General features: G+C 65.8%; 1 protein-coding gene across 11 annotated transcripts; it reads right to left on the reverse strand.

The window, feature by feature from the left end:
* Nucleotides 1-4,944: 4,944 nt before the first annotated feature.
* On the reverse strand, nt 4,945-24,016 carry EPN1 (epsin 1). Of its 11 annotated transcripts, none has more exons than XM_070063594.1 (13): nt 23,719-23,990; nt 22,789-22,937; nt 22,249-22,364; nt 21,369-21,697; nt 15,085-15,334; nt 13,533-13,657; nt 13,187-13,261; nt 12,760-12,843; nt 7,793-8,096; nt 7,261-7,371; nt 7,038-7,124; nt 5,700-5,957; nt 4,945-5,543 (listed from the first exon to the last, which is right to left on the reverse strand). In XM_070063594.1, the coding sequence occupies exons 4-13, from the start codon at nt 21,594-21,596 to the stop codon at nt 5,335-5,337; spliced, it is 1,731 nt and encodes a 576-aa protein (XP_069919695.1). In that variant the 5' UTR covers nt 21,597-21,697; nt 22,249-22,364; nt 22,789-22,937; nt 23,719-23,990; the 3' UTR covers nt 4,945-5,334. The 11 variants fall into 11 exon arrangements, with proteins under 11 accessions (XP_069919695.1, XP_069919698.1, XP_069919693.1 ...); XM_070063597.1 differs by having other exon boundaries at nt 22,789-22,854; nt 23,719-23,870; XM_070063592.1 differs by lacking the exon at nt 22,249-22,364 and having other exon boundaries at nt 23,719-24,016.
* Between the last annotated feature and the right edge of the window lie 13 nt (nt 24,017-24,029).

Here is a 24,029-nt window from a genome sequence, read left to right on the forward strand (position 1 = left end):
CCTGGAGGAAGCTCCTGGCTCCTGGCTTTGGATCAGTGCAGCTCTGGCCATTGCGGTCACTTCTGGACTGAACCAGCAGATGGAAGACCTCTCTGTCTACCTCTCTCTCTCTGTCATTCAAATAAATAAAATAATTCAAAATAAAAAATAAAATGTCCAAACTGGGGCTGATGTTGTAGCATGGTGGATTATGCCACCACTTGTGACACTGGCATCCAATATAGGCCAGTTTGAGGCCCGGCTGCTCCACTTCTGACCCAGCTCCCCGCTAATGCACCTGGGAAAGCAGCAGAGGATGGGCCAAGTGCTTGGGCTCCTGCCATCTGCATGGGAGGTCTGGAAGAAGCTCCTGGCTCCTGGCTTTGGCCAATGAGGTCATATGGGGAATGAGCCAGCGGAGAGAAGATCAATCTCTCTCTGTAACTCAGACTTTCAAATAAATAAGTAAATCTCTTTAAAACATTAAAAAAATAAATAAAATACCTAAATTACCCAACACAGTTTACAGAGTTAATGCAGTTCTCATCAAAATATAAACGACGCTGCTCACAGAACTACAAAAACACCCAAAGCTCAGATAGGACACAGAAGACCCCAAACGGCCCAGGCAGCCTTCCCTTGCCCGGTAACCAAGCTGGAGGCACCACAGAACCCGGCGTCAGGCCAGACCAGCGGTCCTGGCATAGAGGGCCACCCAGGCCAATGGGACAGAACAGAAACCCCGGCAGTGAGGGCCTATCTACAAGAAACTTCTCTTCGGCAGAGCTAAAACACCCTAGAGAAGAGACAGTCCCTCCGACAAACGGTGCGGGGAAAACGGACAAGCAAAAGCTGGAACACGAACCCCACCCCACGGAACCATGTGCTCTGAACGGCTCAGGGGTCTCCACGTGGGGCAGCCGTGCTGGCGCCGCAGGCTAGGCCAGCACTCGGCACGCTGGTGACGCCAGCGTCCCGTATCAGAGCGCTGTTTGGGTCCTGGCCACTCCATTCCCACTCTGACTTCCTGGGACCGGGCCTAGGGAGGCAGTGGAAGACGGCCGAGTACCTGCACCCCCGCCACTGTGGGGGAGACCTGATGATTCCGGCTTCAGCCTGCCCCAGACCCAGCTATCGCAGCCACCAGGGAGTGAGCCAGTGGGGGGAAATTTCTGTCACTCTTTCATAGAAATTGATCTTTAGAACAAACCTGAAGGGGTCAGCGTTGTGGCCCAGCTGGCAGAGTCAACTCCTGCGACGCCGGCATCCCATATAGCCGCTGGTTCCCGCCCGGCTGCTCCTCTTCCGATCCAGCTCCCTGCTACGGCCTGGGAACAGCAGCAGCAGGTGGCCCAAGTGCTTGGACCCCTGCCCCCACACAGGTGAACTGGAGGAAGCTCCTGGCTCCTGGCCGTGCAGCCATCTGAGCGGTGAGCCAGCATATGGAAGATCTGTCTCTCGTCTCTCTGTAACTCCTTCCAGTAAATAAACAAATCATAAAAAATTCTTTTCACAAAATTATCTTCTTATGACTTACCCAATTATAATATATCCATTGAGGTATTTAAGATGTCGTTGTTTGAAAGGCAGAGTTAGAGAGAGAGAGAGAGAGAGAAGCTTCCATCTGCTGGTTCAGTCCCCAAGTGGCCACAACGGTCAGGGCTCGGCCAAATCAGAGCCTGGAGCTTCATCCGGGTCTCCCACGTGGGTGCAGGGGCCCAGGGACATTAGTAGGGAGCATGCGAGGTGGGGCAGCCGGGCCTTGAAGTGGCGCTCACATGGGGTGCCGGAGTCACAGGCAGTTCCTTAACCGCTGGGGGCCACACAGCTCACGCGCCCTGGGCCCCTCCCCCCGCCCCCGGGTCTGCTACTTCACAGGGACTAGGGCCCTCCTGGCTGGACACACCCCAGGTGGACAGCACCCTCCTCTGACGGGAGGAACACCCCGCAGAGCTCACAAAGCAGAGTGACTGTGTGTTCCATGAATTCAGACACCTGCGTTAGCAGGACAACTGGCACCCAGCACACGAGCCGGCCCACTCCAACCACCGACCTGCCGTCTGCGCAGCTCGCCGAGACGCGCCGCCCGCCTGCACTACGCTTCCCGCGGCCCGCACTGCAGCCTCCTCCTGCCGAGAGGAGAGCCCCCAGCAGGCACAGGACTCGCTGGCGGCTAAGGAACACGGAGCTTCAGGGAAGACGCAGGTGTTCCCCAGGCACTCGGAACACCTGCCACGTCCCCACTAGGGCTCCCAGGAGGAAGCTATCCACGAGGAATCCTGGAAAGGGTTTCAAACACAAGAATTTCAGTGGAGACCCAGTCCCCGGGAAACGAGACAGCAAGAGGAACGCTTTCACAGGGGCAGCACACGGGACCCCCGGCAGGGTGCGGCGGGGCCAGGGGCAGCACACGGGACCCCCGGCAGGGTGCGGTGGGTCCCAGCACAGCACACGGGACCCCCGGCAGGGTGCGGTGGGTCCCAGCACAGCACACGGGACACCCGGCAGGGTGCGGTGGGTCCCAGCACAGCACACGGGACCCCCAGCAGGGTGCGGCGGGGCCAGGCGTTGGGGTGAGGGGAGCTGAGGGGCCAGCGAGCCTCTTCCTGAGGCTGTGAAGCTCACCGCCCCGTAAGCCTCCTAGTTCACACACGCTCCGTACAACCAGAGCACAGAGCCCAGCGGTGGGCGAACCAGGCCTCACAAACGCCGCAGCCGCAGGGACCCGACTTCCAAGCGCTGGGCAGCGAGGGGCAAACCCCTCCTGCCCTGTGCAGAGTCCCAGCTCCCGGGCAACAGCTTCTGTCTGGCCAGAGCCCCCCCCCTCTACTGCCTCCTGCTGGGGACAAACCCATAGAACCGGGGATTGTCGGGTCCCCAGCATCGCATCCACACCACAGGAGAGCCCAGCAGTGGGCAGAGAACAAAGCTGCTGGGCCAGAGACCCCCACAACCCCCTCCAGAGACACCCACACCCCCTCCAGACACCCCACACCCCCTCCAGACACCCCACACCCCCTCCAGACACCCCACATCCCCCCAGACACCCCACACCCCCCTCCAGACACCCCACACCCCCTCCAGACACCCCACACCCCCTCCAGAGACACCCACACCCCTTCTCCAGACACCCCACACCCCCTCCAGAGACACCCCACACCCCCTCCAGACACCTCACACACCCCCACCAGCACGACAAATGACCCCCACACCCCTTCTCCAGCCAGGCCAGAAACCCCCACACCCCCCTCCAGCGTGACCAGAGCCACTCGTCCCCTGGGGAGGACACAATTCTCTGCTAAGCTCCACCCTCCCAGGCCCACCCCTGCATTTCCCTGCTAAGCTCCACCCTCCCAGGCCCACCCCTGCATTTCCCTGCTAAGCTCCACCCTCCCAGGCCCACCCCTGCATTTCCGGGGAGAGCGGAGTTGACCAGGAACCCCTGATCCAATCCCACTGCTCAGCCTCTGCCCCCGGTGACGCCATCCTCACGCCAGGGCCCCACCTGCTCCTCAGGTGTACATCCCACTTACCCGCCACCGTGAGACCGAGTCACGGTCTCCCCACCTCCTGCGACCTGGACGAGGTCTTCCTTCCACAGCCAAACCCCCACCCAAGATGAGACGCGCACCGGCCGGAGGGGGACCCCCCAGGCCACAGCCACACCTCCCGGTTCAACCAAGCTCCAGGCCACACACTCAAAACCGCAGCTTGCGTGTGGGCAGATTCCATGACCATCGTGCAGGCACACACACGGCCCAGGGAGAGCACGTGTGCTCCGCGCAGGGAGGCGGCCATCCACACCCACGACGACTCAGGCCTCCAAGGGGCCTCCCTACCCCCACAGCCCCTGCTGAGAACTGGTGGCCAGGGCGCTGTGGCAGAGTAAGCCCGGGGAGAGTGCTGTGGCTGAGTCCTCCAGACACGCCCTCCCGGCTGCAGGGCTGCTGCTTCTTGGGACGTCCTGCTCTGCTGCGGCAGGACGGGGGTGGGGAGGACGGGGCCCCACACCCCCCACCCCTCCCCAGCCCGGCAGGCGCAGATGGTTACACTACTGCCCCCCCCCTCAGCAAAGGCTTCACTCCTCTGTGGAAGACACAGGCACCCCGGAGGGCCGGCCCCGCCCCCGCCCCCCTGCGCCGGGCAGGGACGGCAGCCCTCCCACTTCCTCCAGGAGAAAGGGGGCTGCCCTCCCAGGTGACCGTGGCCTCCAGGGGCTGCATCCTGAGGCAGCCACCCCAGGTGGAGCTCCAGAACCCATCAGCTGGCCCCGCACAACCCCCTCGACACCCTGGTCTGCAGGAGGGCGGGTTTCTGAGCCGGGCCTCAAACCGGCCCTGACACCAACAGCCTGGAACTCTGTCCCTAGACACTCGTTCACTCTGCACCCCATATGAGCCACTGGGGTATCCCAGGGCTGTCCAGGGTGTCATACACACCCGTGGTGCTGTGGTGCCAGCCCTGCCCATCGGGGGGACCCGGCCCTCACCATCCTAAGGGTCACGTCCTCCTCCTCCACCAGCTGGCCTGGGTGCCTCCGCGACCATGCCAAGAGCCCCCGGGATGGCACCACCTCCCCCTCTCCCAGTCTGAGCAATCAGCGCAGGACCTCACCTACGCGTGGCCAGAGCACCTGTGGGCTGTACTGGGCACGGCTGGCCCCCAGGGCTGGAGACTGCCACACCACGCCGTGTGCCTCACTGGGTGACCAAGGCTTCCCTCAGGATGGCGCTCCCCAGATGTGACCTCAGCCCATCCGTCTCAGGCGTCTGAACCCCATCGGCTCCCCTGGGTGGGGCCGGTGGGGCCTGATGAGGGGTGGGTGGCTGCAACTCTGCAGGCCTCAGCCCTCTCCCACCCCAGGAGCTGGAAGGCTCAGGGACACCTGTCTCTGAGGACGAGCAGCTGCCACCCAGGGGCACACTGGATGCCATCCCGGGCCCGGAGGGACACACGAGTCCTGCATGGGAATTCCGGGAGCCACACCCGCGAGAATCGTCGTTTATTCCCCAAGTTGCCAAAATCATCACCAAGGGTTCACCGAGGGGTGCAGAGGGGACGGGGAGGCTCAAACACTGATTGGGGGGCTGGATTTGGGAGGGAGGGGAGTGGGGGGGACCCCAGCTATCCCTCCCCCTTCTAATGCCACGGGAAAGGGGTCCTCCTCTAGCCAGCGCCCCTGCCCCTCCCCCTCATGTCCAGTTTCTCGCCGGGGGAGATGGGCTGGGGGATGCAGGAAGAGAGTGTAGTGTGAGTGGGCCCCAGGAGGGGGAGGGCTCTGGGGTGGGGGTCCCCCGTGTCACATGCACTCACAACACTGATCTCCCAGGGAGCAGATGGGGGGCCTGCCCTGGATTATAGGAGGAACGGGTTAGTGTTGGGGGCCGGCGGGCCCGGGGGCATCATGGGCGGTAGGCCGGGGCCCCCACCAAGGGGAGAGATGTAGGTGGGTGGTGCCCCAGGGAGCGGGGGCCCAGGGCTGAGGCGGAGCTGGTTCAGGGTGAGCGTCGCAGGGGGCGCTGGCTGGAAGGGGTTGGTGACGGAGGGGCCGGCAGCGGGGGCTCCTGCAGGACAGAAAGGACAGAACACAGCACAGGGGTCAGGGGTCAGCAGGCGCTGGCCTGCCCAGCCTGTCTCCTCCCAGCCCCACAAGGCACCTGCTCCGGCGGGACCCACAGGGAGCACCCACAGGGAGCACCCAGGGCATGAGCCACACTCACCGCTTGGCAGGAAGGGGTTGGAGGCCTTGGCTCCTGGCGGTGTGGGGCCTGGCCGGCTCACCAGCGAGTCCAGGTCCACCAGGGCTGCATTAGGCCCCAGGAATGACTCCGGTGTCTTCCGTGTGGGGGGCGTGGGGGTGGGGGTGGCTGCAGGCGGGGGGCTCCCCACAGCCTCAGCCAGAGACCCCCCGACCCCAGTCAAGTCGAATGCCCCAGGGCTGCGGGCGGGCACCTCTCCTGCCAGCAGCTCCAACTCGCCTGGAAGGAACCAGAAGAGGGGCTCAGAGGGAGACTACAGCAGGGGAGCAGAGGGGAGACAGAGGGTGCGGCTGAGGGGCCGCTGGGCCAAGAGCACTGGGGGAGGCCCTGAGGGGCAGGGGTGGCCTTCAGGCAAGGCCTAGACTCAGTGGGGTGGCTCTGACGCCAGGGCCCTATCTACACCCCGCAGCAGCCTGTCTGGGGGAACCCTGGGCCGTCTGCACCCAGCAGGGAAAGCGGGGGCTGCTCACGGCCCAGGAGGCCCCTCCATGCAGAGCAACAGGGGGGTGTGGCGACAGCTGCAGACTGCACCTGAGAACCCCCACGGATCCGCGCCGGGCAGGGCCGGGACGGCGAAGTACGGCAGGCCGGAAGTCGGCCCGGTCGCCCCTCGGGCAGCGTGCCGGGCAGCACTGCCAGGCGCTTGCCCTGCCCCGAGCTCCTGTGCACCGCGTGGGCCTGGACACGGGTGCTCAGCTCCAACAGGCGCTGACAACAGCCTCCTAAGACTCTCTGAAGTGGGGTTCCCACCCACTCCCCAACAGGTCACTGCCAAGAGAGGGGCAGCCTGCAGAGCCGGGGGGCTACCCAGCCGCCCGCACGGCCAGGCCCTGTAGCCAGCAGGACGCCTGCTGGGGCCGCCCCCCAGACTCTGGTCGTCAGAGGCCGGCCTTCAAGGGGGAAATCTCAAAAGGACAATTCTCTGTGCCACTTCTAGACGCTTTCTCTGAATACACGATTACTCAAAACAAAGCCGCTCTTCTCTGCCCACTGCAGGTGGGGCAGCGGCTAAGGCGCCACTTAAAACCCAGCTTCCTGCCAGTGCACAGCCTGGGGCGCGGCAGGGATGACTGGAGCTGGCGCTGCCGCCTGGTGGGACCTGGGTGCCGCTCCGGGCCCTGGTTTCAGCCTGGCCCAGCCCCAGCCGCTGCGGGCGTTTGGGGAGTGAACCAACGGGTGTGGGATCTCCATCCACCTGCCTCACACACAAGACAGACAGACGCACGGATGGCTCCGTCCACCGAACGCTTCACCCTCACATCCGGCCCGAAGGCTGCACTGAGGGGGCAGGGGGCTCACCTGTGCTGCTCCCAGAGGTTGGCAGGGCCGTGCGGAGCCGGTCGAAGTCAGAGAACTCATCGAGCTCTGGGTCAAAGCCCCCAGCTGCTGTGGGGGTGGCAGGGGCGGGAGGCTCCACTTAGCACCTGCCCTCCTCCGACCCCCATCTCCTTCCCGCGTCTGTGCCTCAGGACCCGGGACGGCCACTCTCACCCCCACCCCCAGGCCCGGAGCCACCTCGTACCTGCAGTGCCGTTGGTGCTCGGCTTGGCAGGGGAGCCCCCCCAGGGGTCTGAGAAGGCTGGAGCCGGTGCCCAGGGGTCAGAGGCCGGGGGTCCACTGAGCGAGGCCCCTCCTGGGTGACCACGGAGGCACAGCAGGGCTAGCACCCTCGCCTGCCACTCAGACCCAAGACCTCCCGAGGCCCACCTCCAGGTGCTCGTCTTCTCCCCAGGAGCCTTCCCCAGCCCCGGGCTCTCACACACAAGGCCCCGCTGCTGCACCTCTCCCCGCCCCTCACCCAGCAGGGCGCCTAGCCCGCTGGGCTCCACCGCCCCTCACCAGGTCCCGCTGCTGCACCTCTCCCCGCCCCTCACCCAGCAGGGCCCCTGGCCCGCTGTGCTCCACCGCCCCTCACAAGGCTCTGGCTTGACCTCTCCGCCCCACGGCTGAGCAGTGTCTCCCTACAGGTCCCCATCCCATGCCCTCTCCTGAGCCCCACCCCAGGGCACCCAGGGCACCACCCCCCGCCTGGCACACGGGCGTCGGGAACTCACCATCAGAGCTTCCCCACGGGTCAGGTGTGGGCCCCTCTCCAGCTGCGGGGGCCGAGCTCCCTCCCCAAGGGTCCACAGAGGGCCCTGCGGGGGCAGCAGGCCTCCAGGGGTCCCCAGCAGCCGGCGTGGGGGCTGGGCCGCCCCAGGGATCAGCAGCTGGAGGGACAGCGGGTCCCCCCCACGGGTCCGAGGCGGGGGCAGCCGTGGGCATGGCGGTAGCCATGGGTGCTGGGCCCCCCCAGGGGTCAGAGGCCGGTGGAGGCGCTGGGGCTGTGAAGACGTCAGCGAGATCCATGAGGGACGACTACAGCAGGAGACAGAGGGGAGCGTGAGGGCACGGGAGAGAGACGCCCCCAAGTCCCAGCCAGCCCTGGCTGGAGCCGGGGCAGGATGACGGAGAGGGCCCGAGCCAGCCCTGCAGACACCTGCGCGGCCCCCACCTTAAGCATCCCCCATCTGCTCACCTCTGCCCCCCCAAGGAACTAGGTGGTCCCCCCAACCCATGGAACTGGATGCCTCCTTCCATCCACCTCCCTACTGCCCACTCGGCACACACACACAGGACAGGCCGTGCACACACACACACACACACACACACACGCCCCAGCTCTGCAGTGCACACACACACACACAGACGCCCCAGCTCTGCAGTGCACACACACACAGACGCCCCAGCTCTGCACACACACACACACGCCCCAGCTCTGCAGTGCACAGACACACAGACGCCCCAGCTCTGCAGTGCACACACACACAGACACACAGATGCCCCAGCTCTGCAGTGCACACACACATGCCCCAGCTCTGCAGTGCACACACACACAGGACAGGCCGTGCACACACACACACACACACACACACACCCCAGCTCTGCAGTGCACACACACACACCCCAGCTCTGCGCACACACACACACGCCCCAGCTCTGCACACACACACACACACACACCCCAGCTCTGCAGTGCACACACACAGACGCCCCAGCTCTGCAGTGCACACACACACACACGCCCCAGCTCTGCAGTGCACACACACACAGACGCCCCAGCTCTGCAGTGCACACACACACACACAGATGCCCCAGCTCTGCAGTGCACACACACACAGACGCCCCAGCTCTGCAGTGCACACACACACACACAGATGCCCCAGCTCTGCAGTGCACACACACACACACAGATGCCCCAGCTCTGCAGTGCACACACACACAGACGCCCCAGCTCTGCAGTGCGCACACACACACACACGCCCCAGCTCTGCAGTGCACACACACACAGACGCCCCAGCTCTGCAGTGCACACACACACAGACGCCCCAGCTCTGCACACACACACACACAGACACCCCAGCTCTGCAGTACACACACATACAAATGCCCCAGCTCTGCGCACACACACACACAGACACACCCCAGCTCTGCAGTGCACACACACACAGACGCCCCAGCTCTGCAGTGCACACACACACACGCCCCAGCTCTGCAGTGCACACACACACAGACACACAGACGCCCCAGCTCTGCAGTGCACACACACACAGACACACAGACGCCCCAGCTCTGCAGTGCGCACACACACACACACACACCAGCTCTGCAGTGCACACACACACAGACGCCCCAGCTCTGCAGTGCACACACACACACACGCCCCAGCTCTGCAGTGCACACACACACAGACACACAGACGCCCCAGCTCTGCAGTGCGCACACACACACACACACACCAGCTCTGCAGTGCACACACAGACGCCCCAGCTCTGCAGTGCACACACACACACACGCCCCAGCTCTGCAGTGCACACACACACAGACACACAGACGCCCCAGCTCTGCAGTGCACACACACACACACGCCCCAGCTCTGCAGTGCACACACACACAGACACCCCAGCTCTGCACACACACACACCCCAGCTCTGCACACACACACACACAGACACCCCAGCTCTGCAGTACACACACATACAAATGCCCCAGCTCTGCACACACACACACACAGACACACCCCAGCTCTGCAGTACACACACACACACACACCAGCTCTGCAGTGCACACACACCCCAGCTCTGCAGTGCACACACAGACACCCCAGCTCTGCAGTACACACACACACACACACACACGTGCGCCCCAGCTCTGCAGTGCACACAGGACAGGACATGTACACACACACACACTCACTCAAGCAGCACCCAAGTTCTGGGGGTGAGCACAGGACTGGGCCCAGCTGACCAGAGTCCCTTTCCCCTGGAGTGGAATTCCCCCCAACACCCACACCCACAAAGGGCCCCAAGAGGAGAGAGGAACTGAGTCTTGTCCCAGGGCACCCAATGGAGGCAGGCAAGGTGGGCACCACCATCTCACTCCCCACCGTTCTGCCCTGGTCCGAGAACCTTCCGGCTAACACCGGCCTAGGCAGGCCTTTCCACCTGTCAAAAGAGCCACAGGGGGTCCCATGGCCCATGACAATCTACCCACTGCCCATTCCGGGGAGGGAGCCCCACCCCCACCCCTCCAAGTAGGGGCCGTTCCCACAACCTGCTCTGAACAGCAGCAGGTAGCAAGGCCAGGCCAGCTCCCAGCCTTTCCCACAGGGCGGCACTGGCACCCACTGGGTCAGCACAGAGATGAGACGGGGAAGGCGCTGGGGGGTGTCCACTGGGTCAGCACAGAGATGAGATGGGGAAGGTGAGGGGGTGGCCCACACAGGGCAGCGCTGGCGCCCACTGGGTCAGCACAGAGATGAGACGGGGAAGGTGGGGGGGTGTCCACTGGGTCAGCACAGAGATGAGACAGGGAAGGTGGGGAGTGTCCACTGGGTCAGCACAGAGAGGAGACGGGGAAGGCGCTGGGGGGTGTCCACTGGGTCAGCACAGAGAGGAGACGGGGAAGGTGGGGGGTGTCCACTGGGTCAGCACAGAGATGAGACGGGGAAGGCGCTGGGGGGTGTCCACTGGGTCAGCACAGAGATGAGACGGGGAAGGCGCTGGGGGGTGTCCACTGGGTCGGCACAGAGATGAGACGGGGAAGAGCTGGGGGGTGTCCACTGGGTCAGCACAGAGATGAGATGGGGAAGGTGAGGGGGTAGCCCACACAGGGCAGCGCTGGCGCCCACTGGGTCAGCACAGAGATGAGACGGGGAAGGTGGGGGGGTGTCCACTGGGTCAGCACAGAGATGAGACAGGGAAGGTGGGGGGTGTCCACTGGGTCAGCACAGAGATTAGACGGGGAAGGCGCTGGGGGGTGTCCACTGGGTCGGCACAGAGATGAGACGGGGAAGGCGCTGGGGGGTGTCCACTGGGTCAGCACAGAGATGAGACAGGGAAGGCGCTGGGGGGTGTCCACTGGGTCAGCAGAGATGAGACGGGGAAGGTGGGGGGTGGCCCACATAGGGCAGCGCTGGCGCCCACTGAGTTGGCACAGAGTGGAGACGGGGAAAGCAGTGGGGAGTGTCCACTGGGTCAGCACAGAGATGGGGAAGGCGCTGGGGGGTGTCCACTGGGTCAGCACAGAGATGAGACAGGGAAGGCAGTAGGGGGGTGTCCACTGGGTCGGCACAGAGATGAGATGGGGAAGGCGCTGGGGGATGTCCACTGGGTCAGCACAGAGATGAGACAGGGAAGGCAGTAGGGGGATGTCCACTGGGTCGGCACAGAGAGGAGATGGGGAAGGCGCTCGGGGGTGTCCACTGGGTCGGCACAGAGATGAGATGGGGAAGGTGAGGGGGTGGCCCACACAGGGCAGCGCTGGCGCCCACTGGGTCAGCACAGAGATGAGACGGGGAAGGTGGGGGGGTGTCCACTGGGTCGGCACAGAGATGAGATGGGGAAGGCGCTGGCGCCCACTGGGTCAGCACAGAGATGAGACAGGGAAGGCATTAGGGGGTGTCCACTGGGTCAGCACAGAGAGGAGACGGGGAAGGCGCTGCGGGGTGTCCACTGGGTCAGCAGAGATGAGACAGGGAAGGCGCTGGGGGATGTCCACTGGGTCAGCACAGAGATGAGACAGGGAAGGCAGTAGGGGGGTGTCCACTGGGTCGGCACAGAGATGAGATGGGGAAGGCGCTGGGGGATGTCCACTGGGTCAGCACAGAGATGAGACAGGGAAGGCAGTAGGGGGATGTCCACTGGGTCGGCACAGAGAGGAGATGGGGAAGGCGCTCGGGGGTGTCCACTGGGTCGGCACAGAGATGAGATGGGGAAGGCGCTGGCGCCCACTGGGTCAGCACAGAGATGAGACAGGGAAGGCATTAGGGGGTGTCCACTGGGTCAGCACAGAGAGGAGACGGGGAAGGCGCTGCGGGGTGTCCACTGGGTCAGCAGAGATGAGACGGGGAAGGCGCTGGGGGGTGTCCACTGGGTCAGCACAGAGATGAGACGGGGAAGGTGGGAGGGTGGCCCACACAGGGCAGCACTGGCGCCCACTGGGTCAGCACAGAGATGAGACGGGGAAGGCGCTGGGGGGTGTCCACTGGGTCGGCACAGAGATGAGATGGGGAAGGCGCTGGGGATGTCCACTGGGTCAGCACAGAGAGGAGACGGGGAAGGCAGTGGGGGGTGTCCACTGGGTCAGCACAGAGAGGAGATGGAGAAGCGGTGGGGGGGCCGGAGCATGAAGCCACACGGTGTGCCCTCAGACTGAACTGCCAGTCACAGAGCTGAAACGTGACAGAGCCGGCAGGGAGTGAGCTCTGGGGAGGTCTGCTGCACACCCACACAGCCCAGATGCGCCAAGGACACACCAAGGGCAGAAAGGAGACTGGGGGCGGGGCCCCACCTGTCCTGCTCCCGGACGGCAGGAGCCCAAGAAGGTGAGAGGACAGGGAGCCCCTGCACCCTTCCCCCGACGCCTGGTGGGGCCACACCCTCCCTCACTTCGCTTGGCCGGGCTCCAAGCCCCAAGGAGAACAATGCGCTCCCACTGACCACAGAGGCACCGGGAAGCGGGCAGGGCGCCTCCCACTCACCTCCTCCTGGCCCGCCGTCTCCCGCTTGCTCTCCTCAATCGCCATCTGCAGCCTCAGGTCGTCCCCGCGCCGGATCCGCTCCTCCTGCAAGGGCGCAGCCACCACCAGCCAGGACGTCAGCCGGCGCGCAGCAGGCACGGCCGCCCAGCCCCCGCCTCCCGCCCCGACACACTGACACGGGGTCGGCACGATGTATGGAAGGGGTGAGACGCGAGGGAGAGGGCAGGCCGGGGGGTGGAGCCCCGAGGGGCGCCCTGCCTGGCCCCGCTGAGGCGGAGCAGCCGTGGCAAGCGGGGCAGGTGGACAGCCCCTCTCCCGGCGTCCACAGGCTCCTGCGGCTAAGGTGCTGAGGGCTGCCCGTGGGCACCGAGGGCTGGGGCTGAGGGAGGGTCCTGGGGGCCGGGAAGGGCGGGGAGGCTGCTCTGACCTTGTCGTGCTCCTCTCGGCTCAAACTAAGGGCCAACTGGAGCTGGACGTCGTCCTCGGGGCCGCAGGATGGGGGCTGGGGAGAGAGAGAGTGAGGGCCGGGCGGGGCCGCAGACAGAGCTGGCCAACAGGCAGAGGGAGAGCAAGGCCCCGAGCCTGGGGCGGGGCGGGGCAGGCCAGGCTCCCACGGGAGGAGGAGGGACGAGAGCAGGACCAGGCCTGGGAGTCGACCTGCAGAAGCAGCAGGGAGAGGGCAGAGAGAGGCGGGCAGGGGCGGTGATGGTATGAGACAGGACGGCAGGACAGAAGGCGCACGCACAGCCGCCGTGATGCGGTGGCGCCCGTACCTGGTCGGCCTCCTCCTTGCTCATGGCCAGGGCCAGCTGGAGCTGTAGCTCCTCCTCCCCGCTGCTCTGCGGCCAGGCCTGCTCAGCCTCGGGCGGGGGCCCGGAGCCCACAGCTGCAGAGGAGGCTGGGGAGGGGGACAGGGTGAGACCGAGGACCCAGACAGGGCTTCCGTTTCCAAGCCCCTCCGTGCCCACACCCCAGGCCTCCAGAGGCAGAGATGGGACAAGGGCCAGGGAGACCAAGGCGGACGGGCAGGGTCCAGGGCTGGGCATCTGCTGACAGCGGTGCCCCCGGGCCCTGGCTGGGGCTGCCACAGTCCAGGGCCTCCAGCAGGGAAAGCTGGAGCTCCGGAGGGGGTGTCCCGCAGACGGCGGGGTCCCGGGCCTGGCTGGGCAGGGCAGTGGGTTCCAGGGAGAGGAAGAGAAAGGGAGCCAGGACACGAGCATGGACTGTGGCCAGGCTGGGACGCCTCCGCCTCCACAGCCAGCGCCTCACCAACCCCCACTCTGCCCCATGCCCTGCTGCCAGCCCAGAGTGGACCCTGCCCTCCCCACTTCCCCCCGCCACGGGCAAGGTGCGTCAGCTCGGCTGACACCGCGCACCTAGGCTCCGGCTCCTGTCCCTGGCGGGGACCTCTCAGGCCAGAACAGTGAGTGTCCCTGCAGGGCCGGCTGCACAAGCAGCTCCAGGGGGCATCTGTGGCCCTCTCTTACTCTCTACCCTTAAACCTCCAAGCCCCGCCCGACATGTCAGCTGACAAAGGCACCAAGGCAGTCGCAGGAGGCGGCGGCGGGGCCTGCCCGTGACCACAGCGGAGCCTGCTGTGACCACAACACCAACCTTGGTGCTCCTCGGGCTCAGGCCTGCAGGCCCTTAACAGCCCCACTCTTCCCCCAGCCCCTCCACACAGCCTGTCCTAGGCCAGGGCTGGCCTACCAACTGAAGGAAAGAGAGTGTCAGACTGTGGGGAATCGAGAACCCAGCCTGCAGAGCCACGGCAGGGCTCCAGGGGCCTGGACCAGCCCACGCCAGCGAAGCCAGAGAGGCAGCCTCTGCTTGGCGTCTCCAGCTGCTACCACTCCTCCCTGAGGCCCTCGCGTGGATGCCTGGTGAGGTCCCGGCTGCTGGGCCCCAGTCACTGAGTGCATGGGCCACTGGAGCTCTTCTCGCTCACTCCCAAACAACTCAAACAACAAGACAAAAAGAGACCCAGAGGCCTTGGGGGCTGTGACTCTGGGGCCCCTGCGCCCCAGCCCTGCCTTCCTTCTGCGCCTGCCCAGGCCACGCTCTCCCGCGCCCCCTGAGCCCACACCTGAGGAGCCCTAGGCCAGGGCACTGGGCACTCTCGGACGGGACCGCGCTTGGGGCCTACACCCCAGCAGTGAGGCGGCGTCCGGCTAGCATGTGTGGGATCAGAAGGAACCCTCGATTCCAGGGCCCGCAGCGTGAGCCAAGAGGCACGAGGGGGCGCAGCGCTGCGGGGCAGGTCCCGGGGAAGGGCAGGCACAGGGTGCAGGTGAGGAGGCGCGGTCCACGCTGCGGGGGCCTCACCCGTGGCGGTCTGCGCCAGCTTCTCCTTGGTCTTGAGCGCGTGGGCGCGCTCCTCCCGCAGGCGGTCCTCGTCCCGCAGCAGGGCCACCAGCTGCTTGGCCTTCTCGCGCACGTTCACGCCCTGGTCCTTCCCGTCGCGGTCCACGTACTGGAAGTCCTTCAGCGTCTGCACGGCGTACATGTTCTCCTTGCACTGCTGCGACACGCGCTCCGAGCCCGTCTTGATGAGGTACTCCATCAGCGTCATGGCCTGCAGCGGGCAGATGCGGGGACAGCCCTGAGACCACGCGCACACTCACGGCACCCGGCTCCAGACGTGTGTGTGGGGCGGTCCCCTCCGGCTCTGCGCCCAGAACGACGCCGAGGACCGAGCGCCGCCACGATCCAAGTAACCAAGAAGAGACGGCGCCTGGGCCTCACGCGGGCACAGAGCCACAGTCCACTGCTCCCGGAGTTACACCGCGCGGGAGAGCACCTCAGGCTGCCGTCTGCTGTCCTAGGACTCCGACACGGGGCTTCACTGCTGAACGTGACACCGCACACTGACGAGGGAACTGACACCACCGAGGTGGACAGCTGCCGCCAGGAGCAGGAGCCAGGCCCGGCGTTAGCCAGGGACAGACGCACAGACACAGAGCACGGGGTCAGGAGCAGGAGCCAGGCCCGGCGTCGGCCAGGGATGGACGCACGGACACAGAGCACAGGGCGGGTGGGGAGTGGGGGGTAGGGAGATCCTGGGAACCATGGCCAAGAGCAGGAGCCAGGCCCAGCGTCGGCCAGGGACGGACGTGCAGACACAGATCGCAGGGTCAGGAGCAGGAGCCAGGCCCGGCGTCAGCCAGGGACAGACACACAGACACAGATCGCAGGGTCAAGAGCAGGAGCCAGGCCTGGCGTCGGCCCAGGGACAGATGTGCAGACACAGAGCACAGGGTCAGGAGCAGGAGCCAGGCCTGGCGTCAGCCCAGGGCAGGGGGTCAGGAGCAGGAGCCAGGCCCGGCGTTGGCCCAGGACAGGACACGTGGACACAGAGCATGGGGCAGGTGGTGGGCGGGTCCCAGGAGCGCTGCTGCCGCCTTCTGTGTCCATGACGTGGGGACAGCTCCCTCCTAACCAAGGCAGTGCAGGGGAACACACCACTCAGCAGGGGTTCTGTCACTCCTCCTGACCTGGGCTCAAGCCCCATGCACAGAGCAGGCCAGGGCCCCAGCTCTCCCAGGCTGCACTGGGGCCTGGATGCTGCAGGGGCCTCTGGGGCTCCCAGAGCCGCCACGCCCTCAAGCGGAGCAGAGGCCAGCAAGAGGCAGCAGGCGCCAGTGCACCGACCTGGTCAGGGGTCCAGGGAGAGTCGTCAGGGAGCAGAGCCCAGCCGGCCCTCCAGGTGGAGAGGGCAGGAGAGCACCGGCACGCATCCCCAGGCCGCAGAGGAAGCCGCCCAGCACCGCGCCCAGGCCGCCCAAGTGCGCACCAGCAGCGCTCACACCCCTCACCTAAGCGAGCCCTTGAGCAGGAGTACGGCAGCAGCCATGACGCACGGGGACCTCGCCCCCGTCCACGTAGGCTCTGCGCCACACGCGTCACAGAAAATTTTCCATTTCCCGAGCTCGCCGGATTTTAGGGCTGTGAACCAAACAGGCTTCCCCAGTGAAACGGGCAAACTCACACTCAGCCACCGAAACAAAGGGAGACGGGAGCAGCAGCAGGCGTCTGGTCCCGGTCAGGCTGCCGGTTAGCACAGCCGCACGCATGCAGCGCGCACGGTTCAAGGCCCAGCTCCGCGCCCGACGCCAGCTCCCTGCGAACAGGGCCTGGGAGACTGCAGTGGTGACCCGGGCACCCACGGGGAGACCAGAACGAGCTCCCGGCTTGGCCTGCCCAGCCCCAACTACTGCAGGCATGTGGGAAGCCAACTGGGGATGGAAGATCTCTCTCTGCCACTCAAATAAATCAAAACAAACTTTAAAAAAAGACAACGAAAGAAGGACGTCCTGCTGTGTCAGAGTGAACTAGTTTAAGCCAGGGTCAGCGGGCTTCCCGCACAGGCCGGGGCAGTAGGTCGGTTTCAGGCGTCTGCTCGCCGCTCTGAGCACTCGGCAGCAGAGGGCGGCCCTGGCTGTGTCCCCCAGGTGGCTGGGATCTGGCCTGTGGGCCAGGTTCCTGACCCCCTATGTGTTCTTTTTTTTTTTCCTTTAAAGATGTTTTTTACTTGAAAGTCAGAGTTAGAGAGACAGAAGCTGGCGCTGTAGCATAGCAGGTAAAGCCACTGCCTGCAGTGCCGGCGTTGGTTCAAGTCCGGCTGCTCCAGCTCTCTGCTGTGGCCTGGAAAAGCAGCGGAGGATGGCCCAAGTCCTTGGGGCTCTGCACCCGCATGGGAGACCTGGAAGAAGCTCTTGGCTCCTGGCTTCAGATCAGCGCAACTTCGGTCATTGTGGCCAACTGGGGAGTGAACCAACAGATGGAAGACCTCTCTCTCTCTCTGCCTCTCCTTTCTTTGTGTAACTCTTTCAAATAAATAAATCTTAAAAAAAAAATAAAATTTACAAAGGACCTTCCATCCACTGGTTCCCTCCCCAGATGGCAACACCAGCTGGGGCTGGGCCAGGGCGAGGCCAGGAGCTTCACCCACGCAGGTGACAAGGCCCAAGCACTGGGCCGCTTTCCAGTGCTTTTCCCAAGCCGTTCGCAGGGAGCTGGATGGGAAGTGGACCAGCCCGGACTTGAACCGGCGCCCACAAAGGGTGCAGCATTGCAGACAGCAGCTTTACCAGCCACGTCACAAGGCCAGTCCCCCAATTTCCTTCTCTAATTGTTTATCTGAAAAATAGAGACACAGAAACAGTCAGTGAGAGATCTCCCATCTACCAGTTCCCTCCACAAATGTCCTCAGCGGCCTGCACTGGGTCAGCCCAAAGCCAGGAGCCAGTAACTCAACCCAGGGGTCCCACACGTGGCAGGGACCCCAACACCGGAGCTGTGTGTCGCCTGCTGCCTCCAAGGCTGCACAGAGCAGGAAGTCAGGACTGAAGCGCGGCCAGGACTGCCGCCCAGGCTGCCACGTGGGACACAGCCGAACTCAGCAGCACTTCAGTCCTGCGCCCAGCGCTCACGTCCAGCTCAGAGCAGAGCCTGGGGCCCTGCGCTCCCCAGACAGGCAGGGGCAGTCAGGGTGGGGGGCAAAGTAGGGGGCTGGGGTGCAGTCAGGGTCAGAGGGGGCTGGGGTACAGTCAGGGTGGGGGGCTGGGGTGCAGTCAGGGGCAGGGGGGTACAGTCAGGGTCAGAGGGGGCTGGGGCGCAGTCAGGGTGGGGGGGCTGTGGGGCTCTGCCTCCGGCTCTGCAGCACCTGGGCGTGACCTGCTCTGTGCCTCAGTCTCCTCACCTGGAGAATGGGAGCAGACAGCCTCTTCACTGGGTAATGGGGAGGGTTCAAGGGCAATGAGGGCTGCACAGGCCACAGGTGCTCCCCAAGACTTGGCTCCCGGGCCATGGAAGTGGGACAGGCAGAGCCCAGGGCACGCAGGCGGGACAGGCAGAGAACAGGCCACGCAGGCGGGACAGGCAGAGCCCTGGGCCACGCAGGCGGGACGGGAAGAGCCCTGGGCCACGCAGGCGGGACGGGCGGAGAACAGGCCACGCAGGCGGGACGGGCAGAGCCCTGGCCTACAGGGCCCCAGAGCTGACCTTCCTCCCCAGCATGATCCGACGCACAGACGCCAGCCAGGCAGCGCTGCGGGGCAGGGGCACGTGGGCTCTGGTGCTGTGGGCCCAGACCTCGCTCCGCCACAGCCCTGCAAGCCACCTCCCTTCCCCAGGCCTCGGCTGCCCCATGCATCAACCAGGAAAGAGGGCTCCCCTGTGCCAGCACGGGTCGGCACAAGGACTCTAAGGGGCCAGATGAGTGCCACGGCTCATGGTGGCTCCGTGCCCACCCTTCAGCAGGGGGACTGAAGCTTGAGGGAGCTGGCCAGCTGTGGACCCCGGGAGACCCCCTCAGCCCGCCCCGTGCCTGCACCAGCTCTGCAGGCTCTCTGCAGCAGCGCCTGCTGACCCACAGCACCCCCAGCAGAGACCTCCCTCTCCCTCCGTGCACCTGTGGCCAGAGGTCAAGAACGGGAGCCCCACACCCACAGCCTCAGCCTGGGACCCCTGAGCAAAGCCCAGACCAGCACCCCACAGACCCTGTGCGGGAGCTCCAAGCATCAGGGGGCTGCGGCAGGCTGGTGACAGGGAGGACAACGGGGGGGGGGGCTTCCTGGGGTGCAGTTCAGGGTCCCCAGCACCCTCCTCCTCCTCACTTCCGCACAGGCCTTTTCCCAGCGACACAAACGCCGCCCAGGCCTTCCCCATAAATGAGCAGTCACTGACTGCACCTGTGACTCAGCCCGAGCCCTGACCCGTGCCCCGACCTCAGCGTGTGGCAACGGCATGGACTCGAGCCGCAGGCATGGGCCTTCTCTCCAGAAGATGGGCGAGACAAGCAGGCTGGAGGTGAGGACAGACAGGGGGCCAGGTCCAAGAGGACAAGCGGCGGCCACAGGCCTGGCCCGTGCGCACCTGCTCCTCCCACGGGGGCGGGGTCCAAGGGCTGGCTCCAGGTCCCGCCAACCAGAAGCTGAGTCCAGCCTCCAGGCCCCAGGCCCCAGGCCCCAGGCCCCGGCCCCAGGAGGAAGAGCGCCAGGGCGGGCCCAGGCAGGGCCAGCTGGAACCAGAGTGCTGCCCAAGGCCCGAGACGCGTGTGCGGGGTGAGGAGGGCAGGCACGCTGGGCCACACCTCTCTCCACACAAACCGAGAGCGCGCAGAATCCCAGCAACACACCGCCAGCCGCTACTTCTGCTGCGTTTGTGTTTTTTGGTTTTCTTTCTTAAAGAGCTCTTCATCCACTACTTCACTCCCCGAGTGTCCACGACAGCCAGGACCCACAGCTCACTTCAGGGACGTGTGTGGTTGGCAGGGGCCCTCCATCCCACCTCCCCAGGTGGGCGCCAGCAGGGAGCGGGGTCCGGAGCAGAGCCAGGGCTCCGCCCAGGTGCTCTCACCCGGACGCTGGCACCCCAAGCAGCCACGTGACGGCCAGCTCAGACGCCCACCCCAACCAACCTTTCTCAGGTAGCTCAGGATCACCCACACGGTGGGAATTCTGCACTTGTAGGGGCCGGCGCTGTGGCACAGCGGGTTAACACCCTGGCCTGAAGTGCCGGCATCCCATATGGGCGCCGGTTCAAGATCCGGCTGCTCCATTTCTGATCCAGCTCTGTGCTGTGGCCTGGGAAAGCAGAAGATGGCCCAGGTCCTTGGGCCCCTGGCCCTGCATGGGAGCCCCAGAGGAAGCTCCTGGCATCGGATCAGCGCAGCTCCGGCCGTTGTGGCCAATCTCTCTCTCTCTCTGTGTAACTCTGACTTTCAAGTAAACAAATAAATAAGTCCTTAAAAAAAAAAAAAGAAAGAAAGAAATTCTGCACTTGCAGAGCACGGTTCACGCCCTGACGGTGTTCTCTAAATCGCCGTCTCGTTTCCCCTTTCTGAACGGGGGTCTACCTAGCACGCAGCGTGAGCTGTGGCGAACGCCGGCAGCACCCGGCCAGAGCGCACAGCAGCCTGCTGCCGCGCCCCCGCGCCGCCCTTCACCGACTCGCTGTCTGCACCTGGTCTCCTGGGCTCTGCCGCCCCAGCGTCAGCCATGGAAGCAGCGTGCAGCCTGGGAGTGAGACCCCCCACCCCGGGACAGGGCCCGGGACGCACATCCCACCCTGAAGGTGGCCACCCCCGAATGGCCCTCAGAAGCTGGCATGGGGGGGGACACATGAGCACAGGAACTGGGCTGACACCCAGGAGGGACGGCCGCCTTCCGGTGGGCCGCCCAAGCATGTCACTTAGGGGGGGCACGGAGGCACGGCAGGCTGAGCCCCAACGTGGGGAGTCCACACCCCCACAGGTGCCAGTCCAAGACCCCGCCACGCAGCTTCCTGCACCAAACGATGTCTCAACCCTGGGCCCCTGCCACCATGCGGGAAACCCGGCCGGTGCTCTGGGCTCCAGGCTTCAGCTGCTTCAGGCATCTGGGGCGTGAAGCAGGGGAAGGAGGATACCGCTCGCTCGCTCTGCCCCTACCCCTTCTACCCCTTTCCCCACCACTCTGCCTCTCAAACAACAAACACTTTTAAGTAGATTTAAATCACAAAGCCCAAAACCTTTAGAAAGGTCCTGCCTGTTGCCTGCTAAGTGCAGAACACCCGGCCCCGCCCCGCCCCGCCCCGGCCCCGCCCCGCCCCGGCCGCGCCGCGCCCACCTTGTACACGTGCCGCCAGTTCTTGCCGTGGTCATTGAGCCGCTTCCAGATCATGCTCATGATCTCGGAGAAGGCCACGACGTTGTAGGTGAGGTCGGCGATCTCGGACATGAGCGAGCTGGACGGGCCCCAGGGGTCATTGCTCGTGGCCTCGCGGACCTTGATCTCCGCCTCCGAGTAGTTGTGCACGATGTTCTTCATCTGGCGCCGCAGCGACGAGGTGGACATGGTGCCCGGCGGCCGCGGCGAGGGGCGCGGGCCCCCCGGGCTGTGCAGGCGGGGCGGCGGGCGGGTGCCGGCAGCTCACCGCATCTGAGAGGGGAGAGGACCTTGGGAAACAAACCAGACATGGTCTGCCTGGAGCCTGAGCTCCCACGCCTCCCGTGGCTCCCCGCTGCCCTCAGGGTCTCAGCGACGAGACCCCGTCGGCCTCCGCTCTCAAAGTTCCCATCCTCCTTTCAGTTCCCCAAACGGGCCAGGCCCCTGCTCAGCGAAGCACAGCGGAGCGGCAGATGCCAGGCAGGGGCCCCAGCCGGCCGGGCCGGGCGCAGCCCGCGCGCCTCCAGACCCAGCGCCCCCGCAGGCGGAGAACACCTGCGCCTCCCTTCTCTCTGCCGTGAAACGGGGTGCATGCGGTAAACCAGGGAACACACAGGCCACCGGCGCTGCCACGAGGCCCTCTGGCCTGCCACGCACTCTCCACCCCGCCCCGCCCCACGGGCTCCGCCTCACTGCCCGGCGCTGCCCCAGGGTCACGGCAGTACCCGTGACTGCGCACGCTGTCCCCTTGCACGGCTAAAGCCAACCACAAGCCCCGGCGGGCCGTGCGCACCGTGACTGGAGGGAGCTCTTCCCATCAGAGGCTGGCCCGGAAACTCACTCAGTCAACAAAGTGGGAGCCAAACGCCTCCCCAGGCAGGGGTTAGGGGAGCTGTGGCAGCACGGGGCACAGACGAGGAGTGAGGAGTGAGGTCCCCGAGCAGAGGGCGTGGGAGCCTGAGGCCCAGGGAGCGGAGATAAGGGCACTCAGCCATTATTATCTCCCACAACACCCTGCTGCCCAGAGGTTAGATAACCACCTGCACCCCGGCCTCCCCCCGCCTGCGCCGGGCCACCCTGAGTGAGGTCCCACACTCACACGGCCCTGGCCCACCTGAACCCCGGCCTCCCTCCCCCGCCCCCTGCGCCGGGCCACCCTGAGTGAGGTCCCACACTCACACGGCCCCGGCCCACCTGCACCCCGGCCTCCTCCCACCCATCACCCTGAGTGAGGTCCCAGCACTCACGGCCCCGGCCCACCTGCACCCCGGCCTCCCCCCACCCATCACCCTGAGTGAGGTCCCAGCACTCACATGGCCCCGCCACACCTGACCCCCGGCCTCCCCCCACCCATCACCCTGAGTGAGGTCCCAGCACTCACACGGCCCCGGCCCGTTGGTGTTTTCCATGTATCCTCTGTCCTTCCACGCCCGGATTCACCGCCACCCTGGAGGGGACCAGAGAAGGGAACTCCCTCGCCCGGGGCACGCACACCTCTCCCGGCTGAACTCAGGGCAGAGAGCCTGGGGCCTGGAGACAGAAGGAACCAGCTATAAGGAAGTGGCCGGGGTCCCAGGACAAGCCCACCCAGGAAGGGACGTGAGAAGGAGAGAGGGAGGGAGGGACAGGCACAGACCAGGGGACGCACAGCCGGCAAGCTGGGAAGACAGAGAACCCAGTGGCCTTGACACAGGGAGAGGCCTGGGGCGGACACGTAAGACGACGGGAGAACCGGACCGTAACCGGGAGACCCCGAAGTCTGGGGTCTGATCTGGGCCAGCCCAGCCGCCGGCACCCGGCAAGCTGGCCGCAAACGCAGGCCGGGCGCACAAGGCGCAGAGGGCCGGCCACGGCCACCCCCGGGCCCGCAGGGCGCCGAGCCCAAGACCACACACACCGCTGCCAAGGCGGCGGCCTTCCAGAGTTCAAGGGACTCGGCGACTCCCGCGGCTGCCGCCCCGCACCGGCGCCCACCGCCGCGGCTCGCACGCGGAAGGGCGGGCGCAGACCCCGGCCCGAGCCGCTGGGGCCCGCGACCCGCACGGCGGCTTGGGGGCTGCAAGTGACAGGCACGGCGGCCGAAATGACAAGGGCAGCCCGTGCAGCGCGGGGCGCGCACAGGGGGCTCCAGGCACAGGAGCCCGCAAAGTCACCCACGAAACCCTGGCCATCGCGGACCACCGCCCGCAGCGACGCGGGCTCGGACACACACGCACGGCACGCCCCGGCACGCAGGCCCCACACCCAGAGGCCGAAAGGCGACGGAGAGGCCCGGCCCGGCCGGCGCCCCCGCGCTCCGCCCTGCGCTCACCTCGGGCCCTCCTCACGCCGGGCTGCGGGGGGTCATGGCGGTCAGCCCCTGGCCCCGGTCGGCCTCGGTGTCGCGGGGCGCGCGCCGGGCCGCGGGCGACGGCGCACGCGCGGACAGCCGCACGCCGACGGCCCCGCCGCCCCGCCGCCCGGGAGGGGCGCAGAGAGCCGGGCGGGGGAGGGGAGCTGCCCGGAGAACGGGAAGCAACCGTAGGCGGCGACGGGCCGGAAGCGGAAGTGTCGCGCGCAGCCCCTCCGCGCCGCGCCCGACGGCCCCCGCTCGTCGGCCCGGCCCTCCGGCGGCATCACTTC

Source organism: Oryctolagus cuniculus, chromosome 18, assembly GCF_964237555.1.
Source record: "Oryctolagus cuniculus chromosome 18, mOryCun1.1, whole genome shotgun sequence".
NCBI classification, from domain to species: Eukaryota; Metazoa; Chordata; class Mammalia; order Lagomorpha; family Leporidae; genus Oryctolagus; species Oryctolagus cuniculus.